At 47.4% G+C, this 26,443-nt stretch overlaps 1 protein-coding gene, 2 long non-coding RNA genes and 1 other non-coding gene across 4 annotated transcripts in view; 3 read left to right on the forward strand and 1 right to left on the reverse strand.

Annotated features, from left to right (window-relative positions):
- The first annotated feature begins 446 nt into the window (after window positions 1-446).
- On the forward strand, window positions 447-26,437 carry arid4a (AT rich interactive domain 4A (RBP1-like)). Its single transcript, XM_051397914.1, is given in 27 exon segments — window positions 447-563; window positions 1,457-1,507; window positions 5,269-5,379; window positions 6,426-6,491; window positions 7,294-7,384; window positions 7,683-7,762; window positions 7,874-7,971; window positions 8,205-8,337; window positions 10,181-10,260; window positions 10,359-10,435; window positions 10,533-10,711; window positions 10,791-10,863; window positions 11,583-11,677; window positions 11,842-11,939; window positions 12,832-13,069; window positions 14,386-14,627; window positions 15,528-15,689; window positions 15,770-15,851; window positions 20,319-20,529; window positions 20,607-20,669; window positions 20,744-21,801; window positions 21,804-21,962; window positions 21,964-22,228; window positions 22,665-22,760; window positions 22,861-22,962; window positions 23,530-23,676; window positions 24,842-26,437. Coding segments are annotated over 26 exon segments (4,116 nt in total). The 5' UTR covers window positions 447-563; window positions 1,457-1,501; the 3' UTR covers window positions 24,946-26,437.
- The window catches only part of LOC127362395 (uncharacterized), a 39,748-nt gene continuing 19,807 nt past the window's right edge, over window positions 6,503-26,443 (reverse strand). The window contains exon 2 of the long non-coding RNA XR_007884451.1: window positions 6,503-7,087. This is a non-coding gene — a long non-coding RNA (uncharacterized LOC127362395). The remainder of the gene's footprint in view (window positions 7,088-26,443) is intronic.
- On the forward strand, window positions 7,454-7,538 carry LOC127363275 (small nucleolar RNA SNORD53/SNORD92). The gene has a single exon (XR_007884766.1). It is a non-coding gene; the product is annotated as a small nucleolar RNA SNORD53/SNORD92 (small nucleolar RNA).
- Window positions 23,683-24,567, forward strand: LOC127362386 (uncharacterized). Its single transcript, XR_007884437.1, has 2 exons — window positions 23,683-23,757; window positions 24,058-24,567. It is a non-coding gene; the product is annotated as an uncharacterized LOC127362386 (long non-coding RNA).

Here is a 26,443-nt window from a genome sequence, read left to right on the forward strand (position 1 = left end):
GTGACGAACCATGTGAACCGGTGTAATTGTTCAGATTTAAATTACCTGAAGCTTGTACGATAATATATCCCATAATCTAACGGTCTGTACAGTGTATTGCGTTCTTTAACCGCCTCATCGATAAACAAGGTGATATTAAATGGAGGATTTTTGAATGGAGTTTGGTGTACAGATCTCCGGCACGTATCGGGGGCGGACTTCCTGTACAGACGAGGAAGCCCGCTCAGCCAATAGCAACGCGCCGCTGCTGGGAACAAAACGCGCGAAGCCAATCGCGTTCTCCAACGGCGGTTTTTTCTTTCACACTCGCCTCTGATTGGACAACTACCCAGCTGATGTCGTCATTTCCCTCGTGGCGCCGCGTTCGTATCGACCAATAGCGGCGCGAGACGCGGTGTGTCCTATTAAAATGGAGGATTCGCTCGACCAATCGGATTCCCGCGCCGCGACCACAGCTGTCAGCTCAGCCAATCGCGTGTCGGGAAACAGAGCTCGAGGCTCAACAGCTTGTTGTTCGTGTATCGCTTTGCAGCGCGAGCGCAGGGGAAGCAGCAGCCGCCAATGTGAGTACCGATCCACAATCTGCCCCGAACCGAACCGAACCCACCGGGTACAATCCGCGGCGGTCCGGGGGCAGAGAGCCGGGCGGAGGCGGGGGCAGAGGCCGGGAGGGTTGCAGTGGTTGGCCGCTGTACAGGAGGCTGCTTCGGCTTTGAATGGCTGGTTCTGTGTTCGGGAGGAGAACTGTGGAAGAACCTCTTTATACGGGAAGAACCCACTTTATGATCCGCTCAGTGTCACTCATCCTCCGGCTGTTGGGTCCGAACTTCCTCGGAACGGGAGCTAATGCTAATGCTAATGCTAACGTTGTTATCAGACGCTTTAAATCGACACAAACTAGCTAGCTAGTTGATTTAGCCCGTTAGCTAACAGTAGCCCGGCTCCTCCCGCCGTAAACAACCCGGGGTCCGGACTTTACTCCTCCCGGGGCTCCGGTAGGTTTCCCCGGGCGGTCCTCCGGCTGCTGGCCGCGAGCAGGCGGTTGTTTTTTGGAGGAGGGGAGGGGGGGGGGCAGGGAGGTAAAGTTAGCCGAGCTAGCGGAGCTGACATGGCGAGCTGTGATGGCGACAGTGGAGCTGGGAGCGGAGCGGGAAGGAGCTGCTCCCCGGCCGCGCGGCGTCCTCTCCCCGCAGACAGACAGCCGGCGGTCCGCCGAACCTGCTGCCTCCGGCTCCGCTGGAGGAACCGTCGGTAGCGGGTGGGTGAGGGCTGCTTGTGCCACATATTAGATCTGATCCGGGGAGGGGGGGGGGAGGGAGGGAGGGGGGGGCGAGCTAAAGAATGCCTGAGCTAACACAAGTCAGAGGCTAGTTGGTTAGCTTAGCATTGCTGGAGAAGCTCAGGACAGTCTGACTCCCTGTGTCCTCTGTTGATGAGTCCTGTCTGTGTCTTTCAGTGATCCAGGATCTATCGAGCTGGACTCCCTCAAATAACCGGAGAGATGAAGGTGAGTGAAGACCATGATCCAGAGTCTGAGAGACCGGCTCCAAACTGGGCTCTGATGGTCCTGGACTGGTGTGTTTCCAGTCTAAAGACTAATCTGTGTCCAGTTTGTCTGGTGTCTCTTTACACCACGTCTACCACTGCTGCTCTCACGGTTCCCACAACACATTCACTCTTTATAGTCTGACCTTACAGTTTGTTCTACAGTCCACAGCAGAAACACCAGTGGGGTCAACTTATTATGTCCCACAAGGTGTCCCTTATTGGTCCCTTATTGGTCCCTTATTGGTCCCTTATTGGTCCCTTATTGGTCCATTATTGGTCCCTTATTGGTCCCTTATTGGTCCCTTATTGGTCCGTTATTGGTCCCTTATTGGTCCGTTATTGGTCCGTTATTGGTCCATTATTGGTCCCTTATTGGTGCATTATTGGTCCCTTATTGGTCCCTTATTGGTCCCTTATTGGTCCGTTATTGGTCCCTTATTGGTCCGTTATTGGTCCCTTATTGGTCCCTTATTGGTCCCTTATTGGTCCCTTATTGGTCCCTTATTGGTCCATTATTGGTCCCTTATTGGTCCCTTATTGGTCCATTAATTCCTGATAACGACGTTAACCCGCCCAAACTATGATCACTAACTAAAGAAACAAATCATTATTTTATATTTTCATGTGTTTTTTCAATCAAAGTTTTTTACAAGCCATAACTCTGTTTCCATGGTAACGCCTGAGGGTCTGACTAATACCTGGGAGAATCATTCCCATCCCATAATGTTCTACTGAAGTAGACACATTTAGGAGACTCCTGTAAGTGTAATGCAGTGTGATATAAAAATATCTGTAGGTATGTTTCATTAGTGTCTACAGCAGGTTCTCTTCAGTAACAGACAAACACTGGATCAGATACAGACATTGTTCTCTCTGGGCCACCGTAGTTTCACCCACAGGTCACCGCCCGTTGTAGCTGTTTACTGGGAAACTTTGCTGTCAGATGCCACTAAATGAGAACAGGCTGTGAAATGTATAGAAAGTATTCAGATTTTATAGAAAAAAAACATCTAACATTGACGTATAAATCGTTATTATATAGATATATTTATTCCCTCTGTTGAACTGCTGCAAGTCTCCACTTAGGGACCCAAACAAAGATGGCGGCTGCTCATGAAAGCCTGATACTTATCTGGTTGTCATATTAGTTTGTGTCAAGGTTCATTCACAGTCCAGCAGAGGGTTTGACCCTCGACCCCCTTACTGGTGTTTCTGTTGGATCCAGTTATTAGTAGAAAGTCTTCAGAGTAACAGTGATGATCAGATTGAGCTAGAGGTGGGCGATATATATCGTTTGCGATAATATCGTCGTTGTTGTTTTCACGATGTGCAAATTTCCATTATCGAGTATTTAAATTACTGAAACGCCCGTGGAAACTCCTCACATCCATTAATACACGGAGCAGCAGCGCTCTCTACAGCATGGCAGGATTCAGTCACACAACTAGTGGGCCGACGTGATCACATGATGTGATCACGTGACCTCTCGCTAGCATCCTCCTTGCAACAGTTTAGCAGCGCGTTGTGATGGTAGAGAGAAAATGCAAACACCTCCAGTCCCTGAAGCTACCGGTACTTCAGATGATTTAGTGCCGAGACGTGGGTCTACCTCTCTGGCATGGGAATGGTTTAGTTTCAAAAAGACTTTTTTAGCGCTCAGAGCGCTTCAAGTTGAAATCTGTTCAACCTTTGACCCCGCTGGGCGCTCGGAAAATGAGTTTTTGAGCTCTCTGCGCTAAAAGCGCGTTTGGTGGACACAAGCCCGAACGCAGACAATTCCAATCACATTTAAAGATATCGACTGATTATCGTTATCGCCAAAATCCCAAAAAATAACGAGATATTATTTTTTGCCCATATCGCCCACCCCTATATTGAGGTAGAAACTGGAACAGCTAAGAGACAGCGTTCCTACAGGGTTCCTACAGGGTTCAGTGCAGGGTTCCTACAGGGTTCAGTGCAGGGTTCCTACAGGGTTCAGTGCAGGGAGCGTACAGGGTTTAGTGCAGGGTTCCTACAGGGTTCAGTACAGGGTTCCTGCAGGGTTCCTACAGGGTTCAGTGCAGGGAGCGTACAGGGTTCAGTGCAGGGTTCCTACAGGGTTCAGTGCAGGGTTCCTGCAGGGTTCGTGCAGGGTTCCTGCAGGGTTCGTGCAGGGTTCCTGCAGGGTTCAGTGCAGGGTTCCTACAGGGTTCCTAAGGGTTCAGTGCAGGGTTCCTACAGGGTTCAGTGCAGGGTTCCTGCAGGGTTCCTGAGGGTTCCTACAGGGTTCAGTGCAGGGTTCCTGCAGGGTTCGGCAGGGTTCCTGCAGGGTTCGTGGGGTTCCTGCAGGGTTCAGTGCAGGGTTCCTACAGGGTTCCTACAGGGTTCAGTGCAGGGTTCCTACAGGGTTCAGTGCAGGGTTCCTGCAGGGTTCCTGCAGGGTTCCTACAGGGTTCCTACAGGGTTCAGTGCAGGGTTCAGTGCAGGGTTCCTCAGGGTTCAGTGCAGGGTTCAGTGCAGGGTTCAGTGCAGGGTTCCTCGGGTTCCTGCGGGTTCGTGCGGGTTCAGTGCAGGGTTCAGTGCGGGTTCCTACAGGGTTCCTGCAGGGTTCGTACAGGGTTCAGTGCAGGGAGCGTACAGGGTTTAGTGCAGGGTTCCTACAGGGTTCAGTACAGGGTTCCTGCAGGGTTCCTACAGGGTTCAGTGCAGGGAGCGTACAGGGTTCAGTGCAGGGTTCCTACAGGGTTCAGTGCAGGGTTCCTGCAGGGTTCGGCAGGGTTCCTGCAGGGTTTGCAGGGTTCCTGCAGGGTTCAGTGCGGGTTCCTACAGGGTTCCTACAGGGTTCAGTGCAGGGTTCCTACAGGGTTCGTGCGGGTTCCTGAGGGTTCCGGGGTTCCTACAGGGTTCAGTGCAGGGTTCCTGCAGGGTTCGGCAGGGTTCCTGCAGGGTTCGTGCAGGGTTCCTGCAGGGTTCAGTGCAGGGTTCCTACAGGGTTCCTACAGGGTTCAGTGCAGGGTTCCTACAGGGTTCAGTGCAGGGTTCCTGCAGGGTTCCTGCAGGGTTCCTACAGGGTTCCTACAGGGTTCCTACAGGGTTCAGTGCAGGGTTCAGTGCAGGGTTCCTACAGGGTTCAGTGCAGGGTTCAGTGCAGGGTTCAGTGCAGGGTTCCTACAGGGTTCCTGCAGGGTTCAGTGCAGGGTTCAGTGCAGGGTTCAGTGCAGGGTTCCCAGGGTTCTGCAGGGTTCAGTACAGGGTTCAGTGCAGGGTTCCTACAGGGTTCAGTACAGGGTTCAGTGCAGGGTTCCTACAGGGTTCAGTACAGGGTTCAGTGCAGGGTTCAGTGCAGGGTTCAGTGCAGGGTTCAGTCTTCAGAGTTTGGAAAGTGCTTCTGGTTCTTACTGCGACAGTTAATGCACTGAAATACCTTCATATTGTTAATATCTAATAACAGTCATAATGCTCCACTGTGATCAGAATTAAAGTGTTAATCAAACTAGCTACGGGTCAGGGTTACTCTGTGACACTGACATTAACTGAATCAATCTGAAATCACTCAGGTGGAGCTTCTTATCAAACAGGCCAGATGTTTAAATGTGGATTCATTCTTGAGACCCACAGCTCCCCTGCTGTGTGCTGCAGTGCATGCTGGGAGTGACGGTACGTGTGTGTGTGTGTGTGTGTGTGTGTGTGTGTGTGTGTGTGTGTGTGTGTGTGTGTGTGTGTGTGTGTGTTTTTCAGGCAGCGGACGAGCCTGCCTACCTGACAGTGGGGACGGATGTCAGCGCCAAGTACAGAGGAGCCTTCTGCGAGGCCAAGATCAAGACTGTGAAGCGCATGGTGAAGGTCAAGGTAAGACCTGGGGGGACGCGGTTCACCTGCAGACAGGAAGTCCAGGTTCCCTCATAGAGGACAAACCATCAACTCGTTTCTCTGCTGATTAAACGGTTTGTGAAAAGAGCCAGTCCAGGAGTTCAGAAAGACCTGATGTCCACATCTGTCCTCTGTTATCCAAATATTCATCTCAATATGATTCAAAGTCTTCAAATGGCTCTAAAACACGCTGGAAGATCTTAATGTTCACAAACAACCTGTTTATTTTTAGAAACATACAATCAACACAGCGACAACATGTTAGCGATGTCAGCAATTCGGAACAAATACACAAACATTAAGTATATAAAGCTTTCAGTGTCCGATATACAGCTGATCAATAACATCGCTCTGTATGCTTCTGATGATCGGTGGTATTGGCTAACCCTCCCCCAGACTGAACACACTGGTAAAGCTTCAAATAATAATAATCTTGCGGTCCGGATTATATCAGGGTGGAGGGCTGAAAATGCCCCCGAGCCAGCAGTTCGGACCCTGCCCAGATTTACCTTCAGCTTTACCAACATCACGCAGTATTCTGTCCACACAGACAGACGTTGGTCGTAAGTACGAAGAAACAGAATATTACTATTGCTTCAGTCATCTTGGATTTTGCGGCCGGGGTTGGGGAGGTTGCTGGGGACGCTGTGATTGGCTGTCTGACCAATCCGGTGCCAGCAGTCCCAACAGCTGTTTATATGAACGCTGTTTTATTGGTTTGTTTACGACGAGTGGAGGCGGGGCGGTCGCTGCAGCTGCTGTTGTTGATGTTGTTGATTATGTTGTTGTTGTTGTTCCTGTGGTGTTAACGGCAGAGTAGAACACCAGTTCCCAACCTTTTCATTAAGGAACTCTTTTCATTTAATAAACTGACTCAGTGACACATTTAATGGATATTTTATGTTAAATTAAAACCGTCATATATATATATATATATATATATATATATATATATATATATATATTAGACCATCAGCCTGTGATAAACTGAAATATAACCCTGTGCTTGATCTCTGTGTCTCCAGGTCAATCTGAAGGGTGAAAGTACGTCCCAGGTGGTGCAGGACGACCAGGTTAAAGGACCACTGAGGGTAAGATGGTGATGATTCAATTCAATTTTATTTGTATAGCGCCAATTCATAACAGAAGTTATCTCAGGACACTTTTCAAATAGAGCAGGTCTAGACCGAACTCTTTAACATTAATTACAGAGACCCAACAGTACCACCATGAGCAAGACCTTGGAGACAAGGGCAAGGAAAAACTGCCTGTTAAAAGGCAGAAACCTAGGACAGATCCTCCGGCTCTAGGTGGGTGGTCGTCTGTCTCGACCAGTTGGGGTGAGAGAGAGAGAGAGAGAGAGAGAGAGAGAGAGAGAGACAGAGAGGCAGAGAGAGACAGAGAGAGACAGAGAGAGCGAGAGACAGACAGACAGGTGCACAGCAACAACAGTATTGGCAATGACAGTCAAGGAGGACCATGGCAGGAGGCTCCACCAGGATCCATGAGAACCTGCGAGACGAGAAAGCACAAGAACTCCGGGGAAGAAGTGAAGTTAGTAACATGCATTAAAGGGACATGAATGAGTGCAGAAAGAGAGAGGAAGAGAGGAGCTCAGTGCACCATGGGAAATCCCCCGATAGTCTAGGCCTATAGCAGCATAACTAAGGGATGGTTCAGGACTCACCTGATCCAGCCCTAACTATAAGCTTTATCAAAGAGGAATGTCTTAAGCCTACTCTTGAATGTGGTGAGGGTGTCTGCCTCCTGAACCACAACTGGAAGCTGGTTCCACAGGAGAGGAGGAGGAGGAGGAGGATGATGATGATGATGATGATGATGATGATGATGACGACGTATGGAGGTATTGAACTGTCTCTTTCCATCCTCCAGGTGGGCTCCACTGTGGAGGTGAAGACCAACGAGGGTTTATCGAGTGAGGCCGTCATCAGTAAGCTGACAGACGCCAGCCTCTACACTGTGGGTGAGTCTCTTCCTGATTGGCTGATGTCTGTGGGAGCACATTCAGTCCTCAGTGTGTGATTGGCTGTCGGAGGAGTGATGATGCTGAGAAAGGTTTCGCTCAATGAGCTGATGATGTCATGTGATGTCATGTCTTCTCTTGGCTGTCTGACCAATCCGGTGCAAGTTTACCTCCTGCAGGGGACAGGAAGTAGTGACTGCAGGAGCTAGCATGCTAACAGGCTAACAGTGTGCAGTTATAAAGAGTAGAAGTGTTTAAATTAACTGTGTGTGTGTGTGTGTGTGTGTGTGTGTTCCAGTGTTTGATGACGGAGACGAGAAGACTCTTCGTCGTACGTCCCTGTGTCTGAAGGGAGAGAGACACTTTGCTGAGAGTGAGGTGAGACAGGGACTACTTCTCACGCCTGTATCCTTCCACCAGAGTCTCTAGAGTATCTGAAATCAGTATGAAAGCATATAATCGTTAACCCTAACCCCTCTGTCCCCTCAGACGTTGGACCAGCTGCCACTGACCAACCCGGAGCATTTCGGCACTCCGGTCATCGGCAAGAAGTCGAACCGTGGTGGACGGCGTTTGTCCCAGGCTGTGTGAGTGTCCTGTTGTTAACGGGCTGTACAGACCAGAGATAACCACAGTGTGTATAAAATGTGTTTATTAGAAAAGGGGAGATGTCTCAGGATCACAGATCTCATTAACACCGTCTCTGTTAGTGTTTCCAACAATCAGCAACCCAATAATTCACCAATGTAGATTATAAAGACCACAGTTCTGTTCACTCACTGACTGACTGTCTGTCTGTCTGTCTGCCTGTCTCTCTCAGGGCTGACGAGGAGAATGAGTCTTCATCCAGTGAGGATGAGGAGGAGGACAGGAGGAGGCTGAATGATGAGCTGCAGGGGAAAGTGTGCAGCATTGAGAGCGAGGAGGAAGCGATCAGCTGGTACCTGGCTCTGGTAAATGCTCTTTATTAAATGCTCTTTATTAAACGCTCTTTATTAAATGCTCTTTATTAAACGCTCTTTATTAAACGCTCTTTATTAAACGCTCTCTATTAAACACTCATTATTAAACACTCTCTATTAAACACTCATTATTAAACACTCTCTATTAAACACTCTCTATTAAACACTCATTATTAAACACTCTCTATTAAATACTTGTTATTAAACACTCTGTTAAACACTATTAAACACACTCATTATTAAACACTCTCTATTAAACACTCATTATTAAACACTCTCTATTAAACGCTCGTTATTAAACACTCTATTAAATACTCATTATTAAACACTCTCTATTAAACGCTCGTTATTAAACACTCTCTATTAAACACTCATTATTAAACACTCTCTATTAAACGCTCGTTATTAAACACTCTCTATTAAATACTTGTTATTAAACACTCTCTATTAAACGCTCGTTATTAAACACTATTAAACACTCATTATTAAACACTCTCTATTAAACGCTCGTTATTAAACACTCTCTATTAAATACTTGTTATTAAACACTCTCTATTAAACGCTCGTTATTAAACACTATTAAACACTCATTATTAAACACTCTCTATTAAACGCTCGTTATTAAACACTCTCTATTAAATACTTGTTATTAAACACTCTGTTAAACACTATTAAACGCTCTCGTTATTAAACGCTCGTTATTAAACACGCTCGTTATTAAACACACGCTCGTTATTAAACACACTCTCGTTATTAAACACTCTATTAAACACACTCGTTATTAAACACTCTCGTTATTAAACACACTCTCGTTATTAAACACTCTCGTTATCAAACACTCTCGTTATCAAACACTCTCGTTATTAAACACTCTCGTTATCAAACACTCTCGTTATTAAACACTCTCGTTATCAAACACTCTCTCGTTATCAAACACACTCTCGTTATCAAACACTCTCGTTATTAAACACTCTCTCGTTATCAAACACACACTCGTTATCAAACACTCTCGTTATTAAACACTCTATTAAACACACTCGTTATTAAACACACTCGTTATTAAACACTATTAAACACACTCTCGTTATTAAACACACTCTCGTTATTAAACACTCTATCAAACACTCTCGTTATTAAACACTCTCTCGTTATCAAACACTCTCTCGTTATCAAACACACTCTCGTTATCAAACACTCTCGTTATTAAACACTCTATTAAACACACTCGTTATTAAACACTCTATTAAACACTCGTTATTAAACACACTCTCGTTATTAAACACTCTATTAAACACACTCTTGTTATTAAACACTCTAATAAACACACTCTCGTTATTAAACACTCTATTAAACACTCGTTATTAAACACACTCTCGTTATTAAACACTCTATTAAACACACTCTCGTTATTAAACACTCTAATAAACACACTCGTTATTAAACACTCTATTAAACACTCGTTATTAAACACACTCTCGTTATTAAACACTCTATTAAACACACTCTTGTTATTAACACTTAAACTCTGTTATTAACACTCTATTAAACACTGATTAAACCACTTTTAAACACACTCTCTTATTAAACACTCTATTAAACCACCTGTTATTAAACCTCGTTATTAAACACTCTATTAAACACACTCTCGTTATTAAACACTCTAATAAACACACTCTCGTTATTAAACACTCTATTAAACACTCTCTCGTTATTAAACACTCTCTCGTTATTAAACACACTCTCGTTATTAAACACACTCTCGTTATTATATAAAAGTTGACTGCAGGTGCGTGCAATAAAGGTGGAGTCAGTCAGGTTTGTGTCCGTCCTGCAGGTGGTGTCTCCCAGCTGTAACGATGAGCTACTGGTGAAGAAGGATCAGTGTTTGGTTCGAGCCTTCCACGACTCCAAATTGTGAGTTAAGTTTTAGAAATGTCTTCCTTGTTCTTATTGATCTGTGATCAGCTCTGTAATCAGCCCTATCTCATCCTCCTGCTTCCTGTTTCCTGCAGCTACACGGTGGCGAGGAGACACGTCCACCCCGTCAGCTCCATCAACACCCCCAAATCTGAGTTCTCCAACAGGAAAGGTGAGGCACTACAGCTACCACAATGCACCGGGGCGCTGACTCTTTTACAGTGTTATTTTCTTATAACTCTCTCTTCCTCCTCGTCTTCCTCCTGCAGGTTTCGAAGCAGCCCAGGTCTTTCTGAAGAGCAGGGAGGTTCCAGATGTGTGGAAGATGGACATGAGTCAGATCCTGGACTCGTCCTCCAGTGACGATGACGAGGACGATGAAGAGAAGGAGAGCGACGAGGAAGAGGACGAAGACGAGAAGAAAAAGAAGAAACGCATAAAGGAGGAGGTGAGGGTGTGACTGATACTGGGGGGTCAGAGTCTTACCCAGGGGGGTCAGAGTCTTACCTGTGTCTCTGTGTGTCCAGCCGGAGGAGGAGCTGGATCCAGAGGAGAGAGACCACTTCCTGCAGCAGCTCTACAAGTTCATGGAGGACCGAGGTGAGACAGTCCTGGTCTAGCTTGGTACTGCGAACCACTACAGGGTCTCCTGAGGCCCCCGTAGTGGACCGGGGGGAGGGGGGGTCCTGATCCTGTGTACAGATACTGGTTTTGTCTGTAGGGGCCAACAGGGACCCGGCAGGTTAATCCAGTTTGGTTTTGTAGTTTCCAAGCTGTTAATCACACAGGTAACCCCGCCCACTTCCACACCTTTTAATGGTCTCTGGAAAATCTCAATGGCTTCGACAGTGACACATTGGGGAGGGGGGGTTCTGATCGGAGCCTGTAAGGGGGGTCTTTGAAGGTAGGTTGTTCCCAGGCGTCTTGGAAAACCTGGAAATTTGGAAACTAGTTTGCCAGTCATGGAAATTAAAATGACCAAATATCCTGGAAATAATCAGTGTTGTTCTTGATAAGTGTAATTGTAGTTTAGCCGCTCAGTCACTAATGGTTTCTTTAAAGAACCCTCACAGAATAAATAACTTCCAACCTCACTAAAACAAACCCTAGTGGACTGATCGGTGCACACAAACCTCCCCCGTCCTCTGAGCTCCCAGTCTGGACACAGCCAGCTAATAGCACCACTAACTCGCTAATAGCAGCTAGTACAGTTAGCTAAAAGCCCAGAAACACCAAACTGACATTAAAGAAGTAGCGGTCTGGACCTGTTGAAACCTGGTTGTAAACTAACATTACTGATGTCTGTCTGTGTCCATCAGGGACCCCCATCAACAAGCCTCCAGTGTTGGGTTATAAAGACCTTAACCTCTTCAAGCTCTTCAGACTGGTATACCAGCTGGGAGGCTGCCACAAGGTGAGGAGGTCTGTCTGTCTGTCTGTCTGTCTGTCTGTCTCTCTGTCATTGACTACACATCCTGTAAAACTGCACAAGACGGAGGTTGCTGTGGAAGGTGAAGTCCTGTGATGTCACTTCCTGTTACCTGAGTACTGGAGTCTGATCTTCTGTTTGTGTTGTAGATTGAGTCTGGGACTGTGTGGAAGCAGGTCTACATGGATCTGGGGATCCCTGTCCTCAACTCTGCTGCATCCTACAACGTAAAGACGGCCTACAGGAAGTAAGAGACTTCTTCAGCTGGTTTTTAATTTCATTTATTTCTTTAAACGGGCAGATGATGACAGACAGCCACATACAGACCGACTGAAGAAGAACGAGCGCGTTTAAAGCATGTTTAAATACCAGCAGGCACAAAGAGGGCAACCATTTACAGCACAATCAGCTGATAATCAGCCTGATCACTAATCAATACTCCCAACATTAAAGCGTTAATCAACCTGATCAGCCTTCAGCAGTTAGCTAGTGTTTCTGTAGTGGAGACTAAACGTTAACAATGATCCATATCAGCAGTTTGAATCCAACTAAAAGCTCCCTGCACCAAACTCCCTTTAAGAAATATCACATTTTAACAATTCCTAACGTGTTCGTAACAACACGTAACTCTAGAAACACGAGCTAAAGGCCGTCATATGTCCACAGTCTGACTGTCAATACAGGATCAATATCATCCATAAAGATACAGTGTATACTGATCAATATCATCCATAAAGATACAGTGTATACTGATCAATATCATCCATAAAGATACAGTGTATACTGATCAATATCGTCCATACAGATACAGTGAATACTGATCAATATCGTCCATAAAGATACAGTGTATACTGATCAATAATCAATAAAGATATAGTGTATACTGATCAATATCATCCATAAAGATAGTGTATACTGATCAATATCATCCATAAAGATACAGTGTATTCTGATCAATATCATCCATACAGATACAGTGTATACTGATCAATAATCAATAAAGATGCAGTGTATACTGATCAATAATCAATAAAGATGGTGTATTCTGATCTCTCTGCTTCCTGTTTCTTGTGGGCTTCTGACTGCATCCATTTCCCATCAGCCAACTGGTTTATTGTCAGCGGTCTTTGTGTCCTCAGGTACCTGTACGGTTTTGAGGAGTACTGCCGCTCCGCCTGCATCACCTTCAGGACCATCCATCACAACAACCCCCGCCCACCCACCGCTCCGGCCAATCAGAAGCAGCCGGGGGTGGAGCCTAAAGAGTCCACCGCGTCACCGGTGAAGGCGGAGCCTGACAATAACAAGATGAAGGAGGTGGAGTCTGAGAGCGAGAGCGAGAAGGAGGAGGTGAAGGAGAGACAGTCGTCCCCGAGGGTGAGTCGAACTTCAGAACAGTCTGACTCTGGGTCCCTGACTCCCTGACTCCCTGACTCTGGGTCCCTGACTCCCTGACTCTGGGTCCCTGACTCCCTGACTCCCTGGGTCCCTGACTCTGGGTCCCTGACTCCCTGACTCTGACTCCCTGACTCTGACTCCCTGACTCTGACTCCCTGACTCCCTGACTCTGACTCCCTGACTCTGACTCCCTGACTCCCTGACTCTGGGTCCCTGACTCCCTGACTCTGGGTCCCTGACTCCCTGACTCTGGGTCCCTGACTCCCTGGGTCTCTGACTCCCTGACTCCCTGACTCTGGGTCCCTGACTCCCTGACTCCCTGGGTCCCTGGGTCCCTGACTCCCTGACTCCCTGGGTCCCTGACTCCCTGGGTCCCTGACTCCCTGGGTCCCTGACTCCCTGGGTCCCTGACTCTGGGTCCCTGACTCCCTGACTCTGGGTCCCTGACTCTGGGTCTCTGACTCCCTGACTCTGGGTCCCTGACTCTTGGTCTCTGACTCCCTGACTCTGACTCCCTGACTCCCTGACTCTGACTCCCTGACTCCCTGACTCTGACTCCCTGACTCCCTGACTCTGGGTCCCTGACTCCCTGACTCTGGGTCCCTGACTCCCTGACTCTGGGTCCCTGACTCTGGGTCTCTGACTCCCTGACTCCCTGACTCTGGGTCCCTGACTCCCTGACTCCCTGGGTCCCTGACTCTGGGTCCCTGACTCTGGGTCCCTGACTCCCTGGGTCCCTGACTCCCTGACTCCCTGACTCTGGGTCCCTGACTCCCTGACTCTGGGTCCCTGACTCTGGGTCTCTGACTCCCTGACTCTGGGTCCCTGACTCTTGGTCTCTGACTCCCTGACTCTGGGTCCCTGACTCCCTGACTCCCTGACTCCCTGACTCTGGGTCCCTGACTCCCTGACTCCCTGACTCCCTGACTCTGGGTCCCTGACTCCCCTGACTCCCTGACTCCCTGACTCTGGGTCCCTGACTCCCTGACTCCCTGACTCCCTGACTCTGGGTCCCTGACTCCCTGACTCTGGGTCCCTGACTCCCTGACTCTGACTCCCTGACTCCCTGACTCCCTGACTCCCTGACTCCCTGACTCCCTGACTCTGGGTCCCTGACTCCCTGACTCTGACTCCCTGACTCTGGGTCATTAAATTTGGTTTTATTCACAGAATGATCACAGTGCTGCGATATCGGCCGTCTGTGTATATTGTTAAAAGTTTCTTTAAGTGTTCGACACCAGGTGAGACAGCTGTGATAACCTGTCTGTCTGTCTGTCTGTCTGTCTGTGTCTCAGGGGAGGAGGAGGTGTGTGGGGGGGCTGAAGGCAGAGAGAGAGTCTCCCCCCGGACCAGAGAAGAGAGGAGGAGGAGGGGGAGATAACCTGGAGGAGCAGAGGGAGATGAGGAGACGCAGCAACAGAAGAATGGACGACTCTGAGAAAGGCTCTGAGGAAGAGGAGGACGACGATGAAGATGATGATGAGGAGGAGGAGGAGGAGGGGGAGGAGATGGAGGTGGAGAGGAGTAGAGAAGACAGGTGAGACGGAAACAAACAGCAGACGTAAAACTGTCAATATAAACCATCAGTGGGGGAAGTACACAGGCTACTACAGCTAGCCTTAAGGCTCTTACATAATCGCAGCTTGTGAGCTGTCGCACGACAGCATGACGTCGCAATGACGCGACAGCGTGACGTCGCAATGACGCGACAGCGTGACGTCGCAATGACGTCGCAATGACGTCGGTCTCGCTGGCGGGCAGCAAACCGGAAACAGGAAGATGGACGATCTGTATGATCCTTCAATGAAGGAACACAGAGCCAGGATTCCACGACCAATTGTAAAAAAACAAAAATTAAATTAAATTTTTAAAAAATGTTTTCTTCTTCTTCTAGTGCGTAGAAATAGCAAAGTCAGTAGCCTTTCCTCAGTAGCGACACCTCTGTTCAGGAGAAGACTGCAGCTAGTGCCGCGACCACCACGCACAAGTATATATAGTCACGGCGCTCCTGTGACAGAAGAAGTCCTAAAGCGCGAGGATACTGGGGCCTTTACGCTACGAGCTAAAGAGCTAACGTTAGGCTACGAGCTAAAGAGCTAACGTTAGGCTATGAGCTAAAGAGCTAACGTTAGGCTACGGGCTAAAGAGCTAACATTAGGCTACGAGCTAAAGAGCTAGCGTTAGGCTACGAGCTAAAGAGCTAACGTTAGGCTACGGGCTAAAGAGCTAATGTTAGGCTACGAGCTAAAGAGCTAACGTTAGGCTACGAGCTAAAGAGCTAACGTTAGGCTACGGGCTAAAGAGCTAACGTTAGGCTACGGGCTAAAGAGCTAACGTTAGGCTACGGGCTAAAGAGCTAACGTTAGGCTACGGGCTAAAGAGCTAACGTTAGGCTACGGGCTAAAGAGCTAACGTTATGTGTGTGGTTGTGGTTCAGGAGCGAGGATGAGGAGGACGAGGACTCTCTGACGGGGACGAAGGTCAGGGTGAAGTACGGCAGAGGAAAGACTCAGAAGATCTACGAGGCTCACATCAAGAAGACAGACGTGGACAACGGAGAGCAGTTCTACCTGGTCCACTACTACGGCTGGAACGTCAGGTGAACGTCTCGACGCGTTGTAGAGTTCAGGTGGTGTTGGAGGCGGAGCTTCTTCTGACCCAGGTGTGTCTGATCCACAGGTACGATGAGTGGGTGAAGGCGGACCGCATCATCTGGCCCGTGGAGAAAGGGACGAAGAAGAGACAGAGGAAGAAGGTGAAGGTGAGCTCACTGTGGGGCCTGTGATGTCTGAACTTCTGAATACTTTCTTAATCAATAATTACATAGGAAGTAATCAATTATTACATTAGAGGTCATCAACAACAACAACAATGCATGGCGCAGAGGCAGAGCAGGTCGTCCACTAATCGGAAAGTTGTGGGTTCGATTCCCAGCTCCTGGTGCCACATGTCAAAGTATCCTTGAGCAAGATACTGAACCCCAAATTGCTCCTGATGCCGTGCATCATCATCATCATCATCATCGTCATTGTCGTCGTTGTCATAAGGAGTTTGGTCTAGACCTGCTCTATTTGAAAAGTGTCCTGAGATAACTTCTGTTATGAATTGGCGCTATACAAATAAAATTGAACTGAATTGTATCCGTGAGTGAATGTGTGTGTAGTGTAAAAGCGCTTTGAGTGGTCGGAAGACTAGAAAGGAAACTATACAAGTACAGCTCCATTTACCATTTACCATTTACCAACATGGTGGCGTTGTTGTTACTGTTGTTGTTGTTGTTACTGTTGTTGTTGTTGCTGTTACTGTTGTTGTAACTGTTGTTGTTACTGTTGTTGTTACTGTAGTAGTTGTAGCAGTAGTTGTTGTTGTAGTTGTTGCTGTTGTTGTTACTGTAGTAGTTGTAGTTGTTGCTGTTGTTACTGTTGTTGTTGTTGTTACTGTTGTTGTTGTTACTGTTGTTGTTGTTGTTGTTACTGTTGTTGTTACTGTAGTAGTTGTAGTTGTTGTAGTTGTAGCAGTAGTTGTTGTAGTTGTTGTTGCTGTTGTAGTTGTTGTAGTTGTTGCTGTTGTAGTAGTAGTTGTTGCTGTTGTTGTAGTAGTAGTTGCTGTTGTTGTAGTAGTTGTTGCTGTTGTTGTAGTAGTTGTAGTAGTAGTAGTTGTAGTTGTTATTGTTGTAGTTGTTGTAGTAGTAGTAGTTGTTGTTGTAGTAGTAGTAGTTGTTGTTGCTGTAGTAGTTGTTGTAGTAGTAGTTGTAGTTGTTGCTGTTGTTGTAGTAGTAGTCGTTGTTGCTGTTGTTGTATTAGTTGTAGTAGTAGTTGTTGTTTGTAGTAGTAGTAGTAGTAGTTGTTGTAGTAGTAGTAGTTGTTGTTGTTGTAGTTGTTGTTGTTGTAGTTGTTGCTGTTGTTGTTGTTGCTGTTGTAGTTGTTGTAGTAGTTGTTGCTGTTGTAGTTGTAGTTGTTGTAGTTGTTATTGTTGTAGTTGTTGTAGTAGTAGTTGTTGTTGTTGTAGTAGTAGTAGTAGTAGTAGTAGTAGTAGTAGTTGTTGCTGTTGTAGTAGTAGTTGCTGTAGTAGTTGTAGTTGTTGCTGTTGTAGTTGTTGTAGTAGTAGTAGTAGTAGTTGTTGCTGTTGTTGTAGTAGTTGTTGCTGTTGTTGTAGTAGTAGTAGTTGTAGTAGTTGTAGTTGTTATTGTTGTTGTTGTTGTAGTAGTTGTTGCTGTTGTTGTTGTAGTAGTTGTAGTTGTTGTTGTTGTAGTAGTAGTAGTTGTTGTTGTTGCTGTTGTAGTTGTTGTAGTAGTAGTAGTAGTTGCTGTTGTTGTAGTAGTTGTTGCTGTTGTTGTAGTAGTAGTAGTAGTTGTAGTAGTTGTAGTTGTTGTTGTTGTTGTTGTTGTTGTAGTAGTAGTAGTAGTTGTTGTTGTAGTAGTAGTAGTTGTTGTTGCTGTTGTAGTTGTTGTAGTAGTAGTAGTTGTTGCTGTTGTTGTAGTAGTTGTAGTAGTAGTTGTAGTTGTTGCTGTTGTAGTAGTAGTAGTTGTAGTTGTTGTTGTAGTAGTAGTAGTTGTAGTTGTTGCTGTTGTAGTTGTAGTAGTAGTAGTAGTTGTTGTAGTAGTAGTTGTTGCTGTTGTAGTTGTTGTAGTAGTAGTAGTAGTAGTTGTTGCTGTTGTTGTAGTAGTTGTAGTAGTTGTTGCTGTTGTAGTTGTTGTAGTAGTTGTAGTTGTAGTAGTTGTAGTAGTAGTTGTAGTAGTAGTTGTTGTAGTTGTTGCTGTAGTAGTAGTTGTTGTAGTAGTTGTTGCTGTTGTAGTAGTAGTAGTTGTTGCTGTTGTTGTTGTAGTAGTAGTAGTTGTAGTAGTAGTAGTAGTTGTTGCTGTTGTTGTTGTAGTAGTAGTAGTTGTTGCTGTTGTAGTAGTAGTAGTAGTTGTTGTTGTTGTAGTAGTAGTAGTTGTTGTTGTAGTAGTAGTAGTAGTTGTTGCTGTTGTAGTAGTAGTAGTTGTTGCTGTTGTAGTAGTAGTAGTTGTTGCTGTTGTAGTAGTAGTAGTTGTTGTAGTAGTAGTAGTTGTTGTAGTAGTAGTAGTTGTTGCTGTTGTTGTTGTTGCTGTTGTAGTTGTTGCTGTTGTTGTTGTTACTGTTGTTGTTGTCGTTACTGTTGTTGTTACTGTTGTTGTTACTGTTGTTACTGTTGTTGCTGTAGTAGTTGTAGTTGTTGTAGTTGTAGCAGTAGTTGTTGTTGTAGTTGTAGCAGTAGTTGTTGTTGTAGTTGTTGCTGTTGTAGTAGTAGTAGTTGTTGCTGTTGTTGTAGTAGTAGTTGTTGTTGTAGTAGTTGTTGTTGTTGTATTAGTAGTTGTTGCTGTTGTAGTAGTTGTAGTAGTAGTAGTAGTTGCTGCTGTTGTTGCTGTTGTAGTTGTTGTTGTTGTAGTAGTAGTAGTAGTAGTTGTTGCTGTTGTAGTTGTTGCTGTTGTAGTTGTTGCTGTTGTTGTTGTAGTAGTTGTTGTTGTTGTAGTAGTAGTAGAAGTAGTAGTAGTAGTTGTTGCTGTTGTAGTTGTAGTAGTAGTAGTAGTAGTTGTTGTTGTTGTTGTTGTTGCTGTTGTTGTAGTAGTTGTTATTGATGATATGGTAGTAGTAGTTGTTGCTGTTGTTGTGTAGTTGTTGCTGTTGTTGTTGTTGTAGTAGTTGTTGTAGTAGTAGTTGTTGCTGTTGTTGTAGTTGTTGTAGTAGTTGTTGCTGTTGTAGTTTTAGTAGTTGTTGTTGCAGTTGTAGTTGTTGTAGTAGCTGTAGTAGTAGTAGTTGTTGCTGTTGTTGTAGTAGTTGTTGTTGATGATATGGTAGTAGTAGTTGTAGTTGTTGTAGTAGTTGTTGCTGTTGTAGTTGTTGCTGTTGTTTTAGTAGTTGTTATTGATGATATGGTAGTAGTAGTTGTTGCTGTTGTAGTTGTTGCTGTTGTTGTTGTAGTAGTAGTTGTAGTAGTTGTTCCTGTTGTAGTTGTTGCTGTTGTAGTTGTTGCTGTTGTTGTTGTAGTAGTTGTTGTTGTTGTAGTAGTAGTAGAAGTATTAGTAGTAGTTGTTGCTGTTGTAGTTGTTGCTGTTGTAGTTGTAGTAGTAGTTGTAGTAGTAGTTGTTGTTGTTGCTGTTGTTGTAGTAGTTGTTATTGATGATATGGTAGTAGTAGTAGTAGTTGTTGCTGTTGTAGTTGTTGCTGTTGTTGTTGTTGTAGTAGTTGTTGTTGTAGTAGTAGTTGTTGCTGTTGTTGTAGTAGTTGTAGTAGTTGTTGCTGTTGTAGTTTTAGTAGTTGTTGTTGCAGTTGTAGTTGTTGTAGTAGCTGTAGTAGTAGTAGTTGTTGCTGTTGTTGTAGTAGTTGTTGTTGATGATATGGTGTGTAGTGTAGTTGTTGTTAGTTGTTGCTGTTGTAGTTGTTGCTGTTGTTTTAGTAGTTGTTATTGATGATATGGTAGTAGTAGTTGTTGCTGTTGTAGTTGTTGCTGTTGTTGTTGTAGTAGTAGTTGTAGTAGTTGTTGCTGTTGTAGTTTTAGTAGTTGTAGTTGTTGCAGTTGTAGTTGTTGTAGTAGCTGTAGTAGTAGTAGTTGTTGCTGTTGTTGTTGCTGTAGTTGTTGTTGATGATATGGTAGTAGTTGTAGTAGTAGTAGTAGTAGTAGTAGTAGTTGTTGTTGCTGCTGTTGCTGTTGTTCTAGTAGTTGTTATTGATGATATGGTGGTGGTAGTAGTAGTAGTAGTAGTAGTTGTTGTTGTAGTAGTTGTTGCTGTTGTTGTAGTAGTTGTAGTAGTCGTTGTAGTAGTAGTTGTAGTAGTAGTTGTTGCTGTTGTTGTAGTAGTTGTAGTAGTTGTTGCTGTTGTAGTTTTAGTAGTTGTAGTTGTTGTAGTTGTTGTAGTAGCTGTAGTAGTAGTAGTTGTTGCTGTTGCTGTTGTAGTTGTTGCTGTTGTTGTAGTAGTTGTTATTGATGATATGGTAGTAGTTGTTGTAGTTGTTGTAGTAGTTGTAGTAGTAGTAGTTGTTGCTGTTGTTGTTGTTGTTGCTGTTGCTGTTGTTGTTGTTGTGGTTGTTGTTGTTCTGGTTGTTGTTGTTGATGATATGGTAGTAGTTGTTGTAGTAGTAGTTGTTGCTGTTGTAGTTGTTGCTGTTGTTGTTGTTGCTGTTGTTGTTGTTGTAGTAGTTGTTGTTGTTCTGGTTGTTGTTGTTGATGATATGGTAGTAGTAGTTGTAAACTGTCGCTGTCTACTCAACAGAACAAAGACGAGTCGGAGAAAGAGAGGGACAAAGACGAAGAGAAGACGCCATCGATGGCAGGGAAGCCCACAGGAGCGAAGCGTGGTCGTCCTCAGATCAGGACCACGCCCACCGGCCCGGTAGGACGCAGTGTCTCTAAGACGCCGAGCAGCGAGGGGCGGAGCAACGGCAAGAGGACGGAGACGGCGTCCAACATGGCCAACGGAGACGGTAAGAGACACTGAGCATGCTCCGTCTGCTGAGGTTGTTTTAATATGTGCGTTTGTAACGGGCGCTCCTCTCCGCAGACACTCCTCGCCGCAGGACCCGGAGAACGTCGGGCATGTACGACTCTGACAGAGCGTCCAACGGTGAGTCTACTTCCTGTTTCCTGTTTCCTGTCATCAGTTCAGACTAACTAACCAATCCACTGCTTCCCCTGCAGAGGAGTCTGGGAACTCATCTGACGACAGCGAATCAGAAGACCCGCCTGACAAAAAGCCGTCGCCATGGCGAGGAAGGAGTGAAGCCCCGCCCTGCCAGCAGGAGGAGGAGGAGGAGGAGGAGGAGGAGGAGGTGACGGAGATGGCGACTAGTGAGGTCACTGATCTCAAAGTGACCACTAACAATGACACTGTTGCCACGACAACAGCAGGTCAGCTGCCAGCTGCCACTGCGCCGCCATGTCCCAGCATGCCTCAGGAGAAGGCTGACAAACTCCTGAGCCAATCAGAGAAGAAGGAGGCGGAGCAGGGGGAGGAGCCTGCAGTGGAAGCCTCGCTGCCCGTTCACCAGGAGGCGTCTCCTGGACAGGAAGTGCTCACCAAGGCGTCCCCCAGCAGGACGGAGGTGTCCTCCCCTCAGCCCCCCCCTGCAGAGGAGGAGGACAGCAGGTCCACTCCTCTGTCCTCCCCCAGGGTCAGAGGTCGCAGGGCCATCCAGCCTGAAACTCCTCCCAGAATCCCCCCCTGCACTCCCAGCCCCGCCCCTGCAGTTAGCCCCTCCCACATGGGGGCGCTGTCGTCTCCTCCTCGCAGCGTCCTGAAGAGACAGGAGGAGCCCATGGTGCTCCTCCCCCGCTGCCAGCCCACCCAGCGTCTCCCCCCTGAGCCTCTCACCGCCGACTCCGACACGGACTCGGCCACGGAGGAGGAGGGGGAGGAGGAGGAGAGGAGGAGGAGCTCGCCACTGAAGCGTAAGGCAGCAGAGCAGCGAGCTGCCGACAAGAAGCTCCGCCCCGACCGGAGGCAGGAGGAGGCGGCCTCCCCCAAAACCCCGCCTGCCCCGCCCAAGATGGCCGCTGGAGCTTCACCCAGAACCCTCCCCTCACCCGTCCGCAGGGGGGAGTCAGAGAGGAGGAGCGATGGAGTGATCAAGGTGGAGGAGTGGCCCCACCCGGTGGAGGAGTGGCCCCACCCAGCGGAGGAGCCGCCGAGGGAGGAGTCAGAGGAGCCTCTGACGGGCGCAGCAGCAGCAAAGGAGCCAGAGGTGCATACTGGGACTCCTCCGCCCCCCCCGAGGAGCTGGACCCCGCCCCCCCCGAGGAGCTGGAGCCGCAGATCGGCCCCGAGGCGCTCGTCTGCCACGAGGTGGACCTGGACGACCCGGATGAGAAGGAGAAGCCCTCCCCAGAGCACCTCCTCCTGATGATGAGGGAGCCGCAACCGCCCCGCCCCCGCCCCGCTGCCCAACCTCCACCATGCCTTCCTCCCCTCCTCCCACCTCCCCCAGACTCAGGTCAGGCCTTTCCCGCCGGCCTCCACACCGAGCCCCGCCCCTTGCCCCGAGGAGCTCCACCCATCCAGGAGCACTGCCGAGGAGGAGAGAGGAGCGGCGAGTGGGGAGCAGGAGGGAGACTCCAGCCCCGGGTTTGATGGCAGCGCCTCCTCCTCCACCTCCCTGCTGTCACTGCAGGAGAACAAAGAGAGAGGTGAGACACCAGAATATAATGTTAATGTAAACACACTGACTCACCTGGTGACCTCCGATCGGTGACCTCTGATCGGTGTACTGATCGGTGACCCGTGATAGTCCTGATCGGTGACCTTGACTCCTGGTGACTCCTCCGATCGGTGACCTCTGATCGGTGACCTCCGATCGGTGACCTCCGATCGGTGACCTCCGACCCGTGACCTCCGATCGGTGACCTCCGATCGGTGACCTCCATTTCGGTGACCTCCGATCGGTGACCTCCGATCGGTGACCTCCGATCGGTGACCTCCGATCGGTGACCTCCGATCGGTGACCTCCGATCGGTGACCTCACACAGCACTTGCCTGTGACAAATGGCCGTCGGTGATGACGTTAGCCGTTGTTATGGATGTCTGTGGTTGTATGAGTAACCTGTGTGACCTTTGACCCCCCAGGTCAGAAGAGGGTGATGGACTGCAGCTCGAGTCCGACGGCCAAGAAGCAGAAACGCAACCAGAAGCGAGCGAACACACCTGGGAAGAACGGGACAGGTGAGCTGATGATGTCACTGCTGACAGAGGGTGGAGCTTCCTACCAACATGGTCATCCTCACTCTCTCTCTCCCCCCCCCCTCCCTGTCTCCCCCCCCAGGTAACAGCAGTGACAGTGAGGACCAGAAGTCTCTCCCCCCCCCCCTCAGTAAACACAAACACAGTTTCTCTCCTCAAAGGAGCAAATGGACGTTTCAGCTGGGTGAGAATCTGCAGAGAGAGACATTATTATACTGTACCTCCTCCTCTACCTCCTCTAACTCCTTCTCTTCCTCTAACTCCTCCTCTAACTCCTTCTCTTCCTCTAACTCCTCCTCTAACTCCTTCTCTTCCTCTAACTCCTCCTCCTCCTCCACTACCTCCTCCTCGAACTCCTCCTCCTCCTCCACTACCTCCTCCTCTAACTCCTCCTCCACTACCTCCTCTAACTCCTCCTCTAACAACTCCTCCTCCTCCTCTTCCTCTAACTCCTCCTCCTCCACTACCTCCTCCTCCTCCTCCACTACCTCCTCCTCTAACTCCTCCTCCACTACCTCCTCCTCCTCCACTACCTCCACCTCTAACTCCTCCTCCTCCTCTAACTCCTCCTCTAACAACTCCTCCTCCTCCTCTTCCTCTAACTCCTCCTCCTCCACTACCTCCTCCTCCTCCTCCACTACCTCCTCCTCCACTACCTCCACCTCTAACTCCTCCTCCTTCTCCTCCTCTTCCTCTAACTCCTCCTCCTCTAACTCCTCCTCCTCCTCTAACTCCTCCTCCTCCTCCTCAGATGAGTTGGACAGCATGTCGAGCACCGAGAGGATCTCCTTCCTGCAGGAGAAGCTGCAGGAGATCAGGAAGTACTATATGACCCTGAAGTCGGAGGTGGCGTCCATCGACCGCCGCAGGAAGCGACTAAAGAAGAAGGAGAGAGAAGGTGGGAGGCGCAGTGCATGCTGGGTATTGTTATTGATTAATCCAGAGCCCGTGTACCGAGAGCCTGGCCGCTCCCCATAAGGTCCCATTGTACCGAACACTGGTTGCAGTAGCCTGGCCGCTCCCCATAAGGTCCCATTGTACCAAACACTGGTTGCAGTAGCCTGGCCGCTCCCCATAAGGTCCCATTGTACCGAACGCTGGTTGCAGTAGCCTGGCCGCTCCCCATAAGGTCCCATTGTACCGAACGCTGGTTGCAGTAGCCTGGCCGCTCCCCATAAGGTCCCATTGTACCGAACACTGGTTGCAGTAGCCTGGCCGCTCCCCATAAGGTCCCATTGTACCGAACGCTGGTTGCAGTAGCCTGGCCGCTCCCCATAAGGTCCCATTGTACCGAACACTGGTTGCAGTTCCAGCAGAGGTCCACTGGGGGCGCTCTCCCATCAGTGCAGAATGAATGGGAGCAGATGGAGCTGATTGTGGTTGAGAGATCTCAGATGTGATTGTAGTTTTTAAAGTTCAACATGGGTTATAGGTCGAAAGCTGAATGAACGAGTTCTGATGTCCTTTAGATTTCTTACAGGACGAGTTGTTGTTGCCCATAACGCGCTAGCATTCTGCTAATGAACGCTGATTGGTCAGTGAAGGACTGATTACGACCAGAGATCCCGCTCGATGGCATCGTGGCATCCGAAGCCCGACCACAATGTTAAGGCCGATTTTTTTGCCCAAGTTCTTTTTTTGAACACAGAAACTTTTTTGTGTTGCTGGTACTTTTATCTGCCGATCGTTACGTCTGTGTCGTCGAAGCACAAAGAGACTCGAGGCTCGCCGTAAAGCGGTATCTCTGGCCGTACGATGTGTGTGACGTCACTGACATTTTAAAGACTTTTTAAAGAAAATAAGTGACTCTAAAGAATCTAACACCCAGCAATGTGTCATTACTCGACAAACACTGATCTCCTGAGAGAAGAGGATTGTGAGGGTATAGCTCCATAGAGCTCCATTCATTCTGCTCTCATCCTGTGAGCGCCCTCATGTGGAGCCAGAGGGGAACTGCAACAGTTCAGAACCCGGAGGTTTACTGAGAGTGGAAGTTCTCATTATTAGACGTTCTCTGTTAATAGTCATATTATTGATCACATTGATTATTATTTGTTCTTCAGTGTCGAACACGACGGCGTCCACCTCCTCGGGCTCCTCGGACACAGGTATGAGTCCGTCCTCGGCCTCGCCCGCTCAGAACACCGTCGCCGTGGAGTGCAGGTGATGACACGCCCACCAGGCCACGCCCACTCCCACATCATCGCCTCCCCCTTCTGCTAAGCCCCGCCCCTTCCAACCACAGACTCTGCCTACTCAGTCAGCTCTGAGGCCCCCCCCCCCCAGAGTCTGAGCTCCAACTGCAGTGGCTGATGGGAGGGGAAACTACCACCTGACCTTAGCCCCACCCCCTCACCTATGGACTTCCTGTTTGAGGAGAATAATCCGCCGCCTGTTCAGCCGCCACAGAGCTTCCTTATTTCCTTCCTTCCTAATTTCAGAATAATGTGAGCTTATGTTTGGGGGTTCGGGGGTCAGAGGTCACTGAAGCTCGTTATGCAAATTATTTCTTTCTTTTTCGTTAACTCGCTTTTTTTTTTTTTAAGAAAACAACAAAGATAAAGTTTCCAGACTTCCTGCTGTGAACGTTTCTGGCCTTTTTATATGAATCAGAGCTTTTATTTTGGTAAAAACAAACAAAAACAAAACTTCCCAAAAACTTTGATGTCACAGCGGGAGAGAAAATTAAATATTTGTAGAAATGAACTTTTTTGTTTTTGTGTAAAATAATTAAAATGAAGCTTATTTATTCAGTTAGTGAACACAGAGTGTGTGTGTGCGTGTGTGTGTGTGTGTGTGCGCGTGTGTGTGTGTGTGTGCGCGCGCGCGCGTGTGTGTGTGTGCGCGCCTGTGTGTGTGTGCGTGCGCGTGCGGGAGATCATTACCGCCAGGAGGAAAAAGAAATGACGGTTGATGAAAAGTAAAAATTAAAGGCGGGTCCATTTTATGAGACACTTTGGTTTGAATTATATTTTAGATCTTTGAAACATTTTAATTTTGACTCAGTAAATATTTTCCTTTTTTAAAAGTTGTTAATCAGAAATATCTCAGTTTCATAACTGAGGCCATACTCAGTAAATCATTTTGACTCACTGCGTCATTGTTATTTTATGTCATAATTAAAGAATTATAAAACTTTGTATCATAATTGCGACTAAAAGTGAATTTAAGTTTCATTGTTTCATATTTCAGTTCTGACTGAAGAGATTTTAGTTTTCATATTTGGACTCATTGTGAGTTTATTTTCTTCTCTGGCTGCTTTGATCTTCCGTACGTCTGGAGGATCTCTGCTGCACTACTTCCTGTTCCTCCCTGACTCTTCTTCTGTGGTTTGCTCTCAGTGTGCGGCTGCGGCGGACGGCTCCTTTCCACATTTCTTTGTTTTGTACATAAAAGTTCTGAGTAAAGAAAAGAATAAAACACACCATGTATTTGAGACATTTTACATCCTGTAAAGAATGATTTATAATATTTTTTAAGAGCAGACTGTTTGTACTGTTGTATTATGATGAACTCCTCCGTTGGTTGTTTTCTATCTGGTTGTTTTTCTAGCGACGGTTTGAGAGCGACGACTGTAAATACAGAAACACTTCCTCCTGACAGCAGCGACATGTTGGAACTGTGAGCTCTCTGTTTCTAATAAAGTTTTTAAATACGTCTCCACG

Source organism: Dicentrarchus labrax, unplaced genomic scaffold (genome assembly GCF_905237075.1).
Source record: "Dicentrarchus labrax unplaced genomic scaffold, dlabrax2021, whole genome shotgun sequence".
NCBI classification, from domain to species: Eukaryota; Metazoa; Chordata; class Actinopteri; family Moronidae; genus Dicentrarchus; species Dicentrarchus labrax.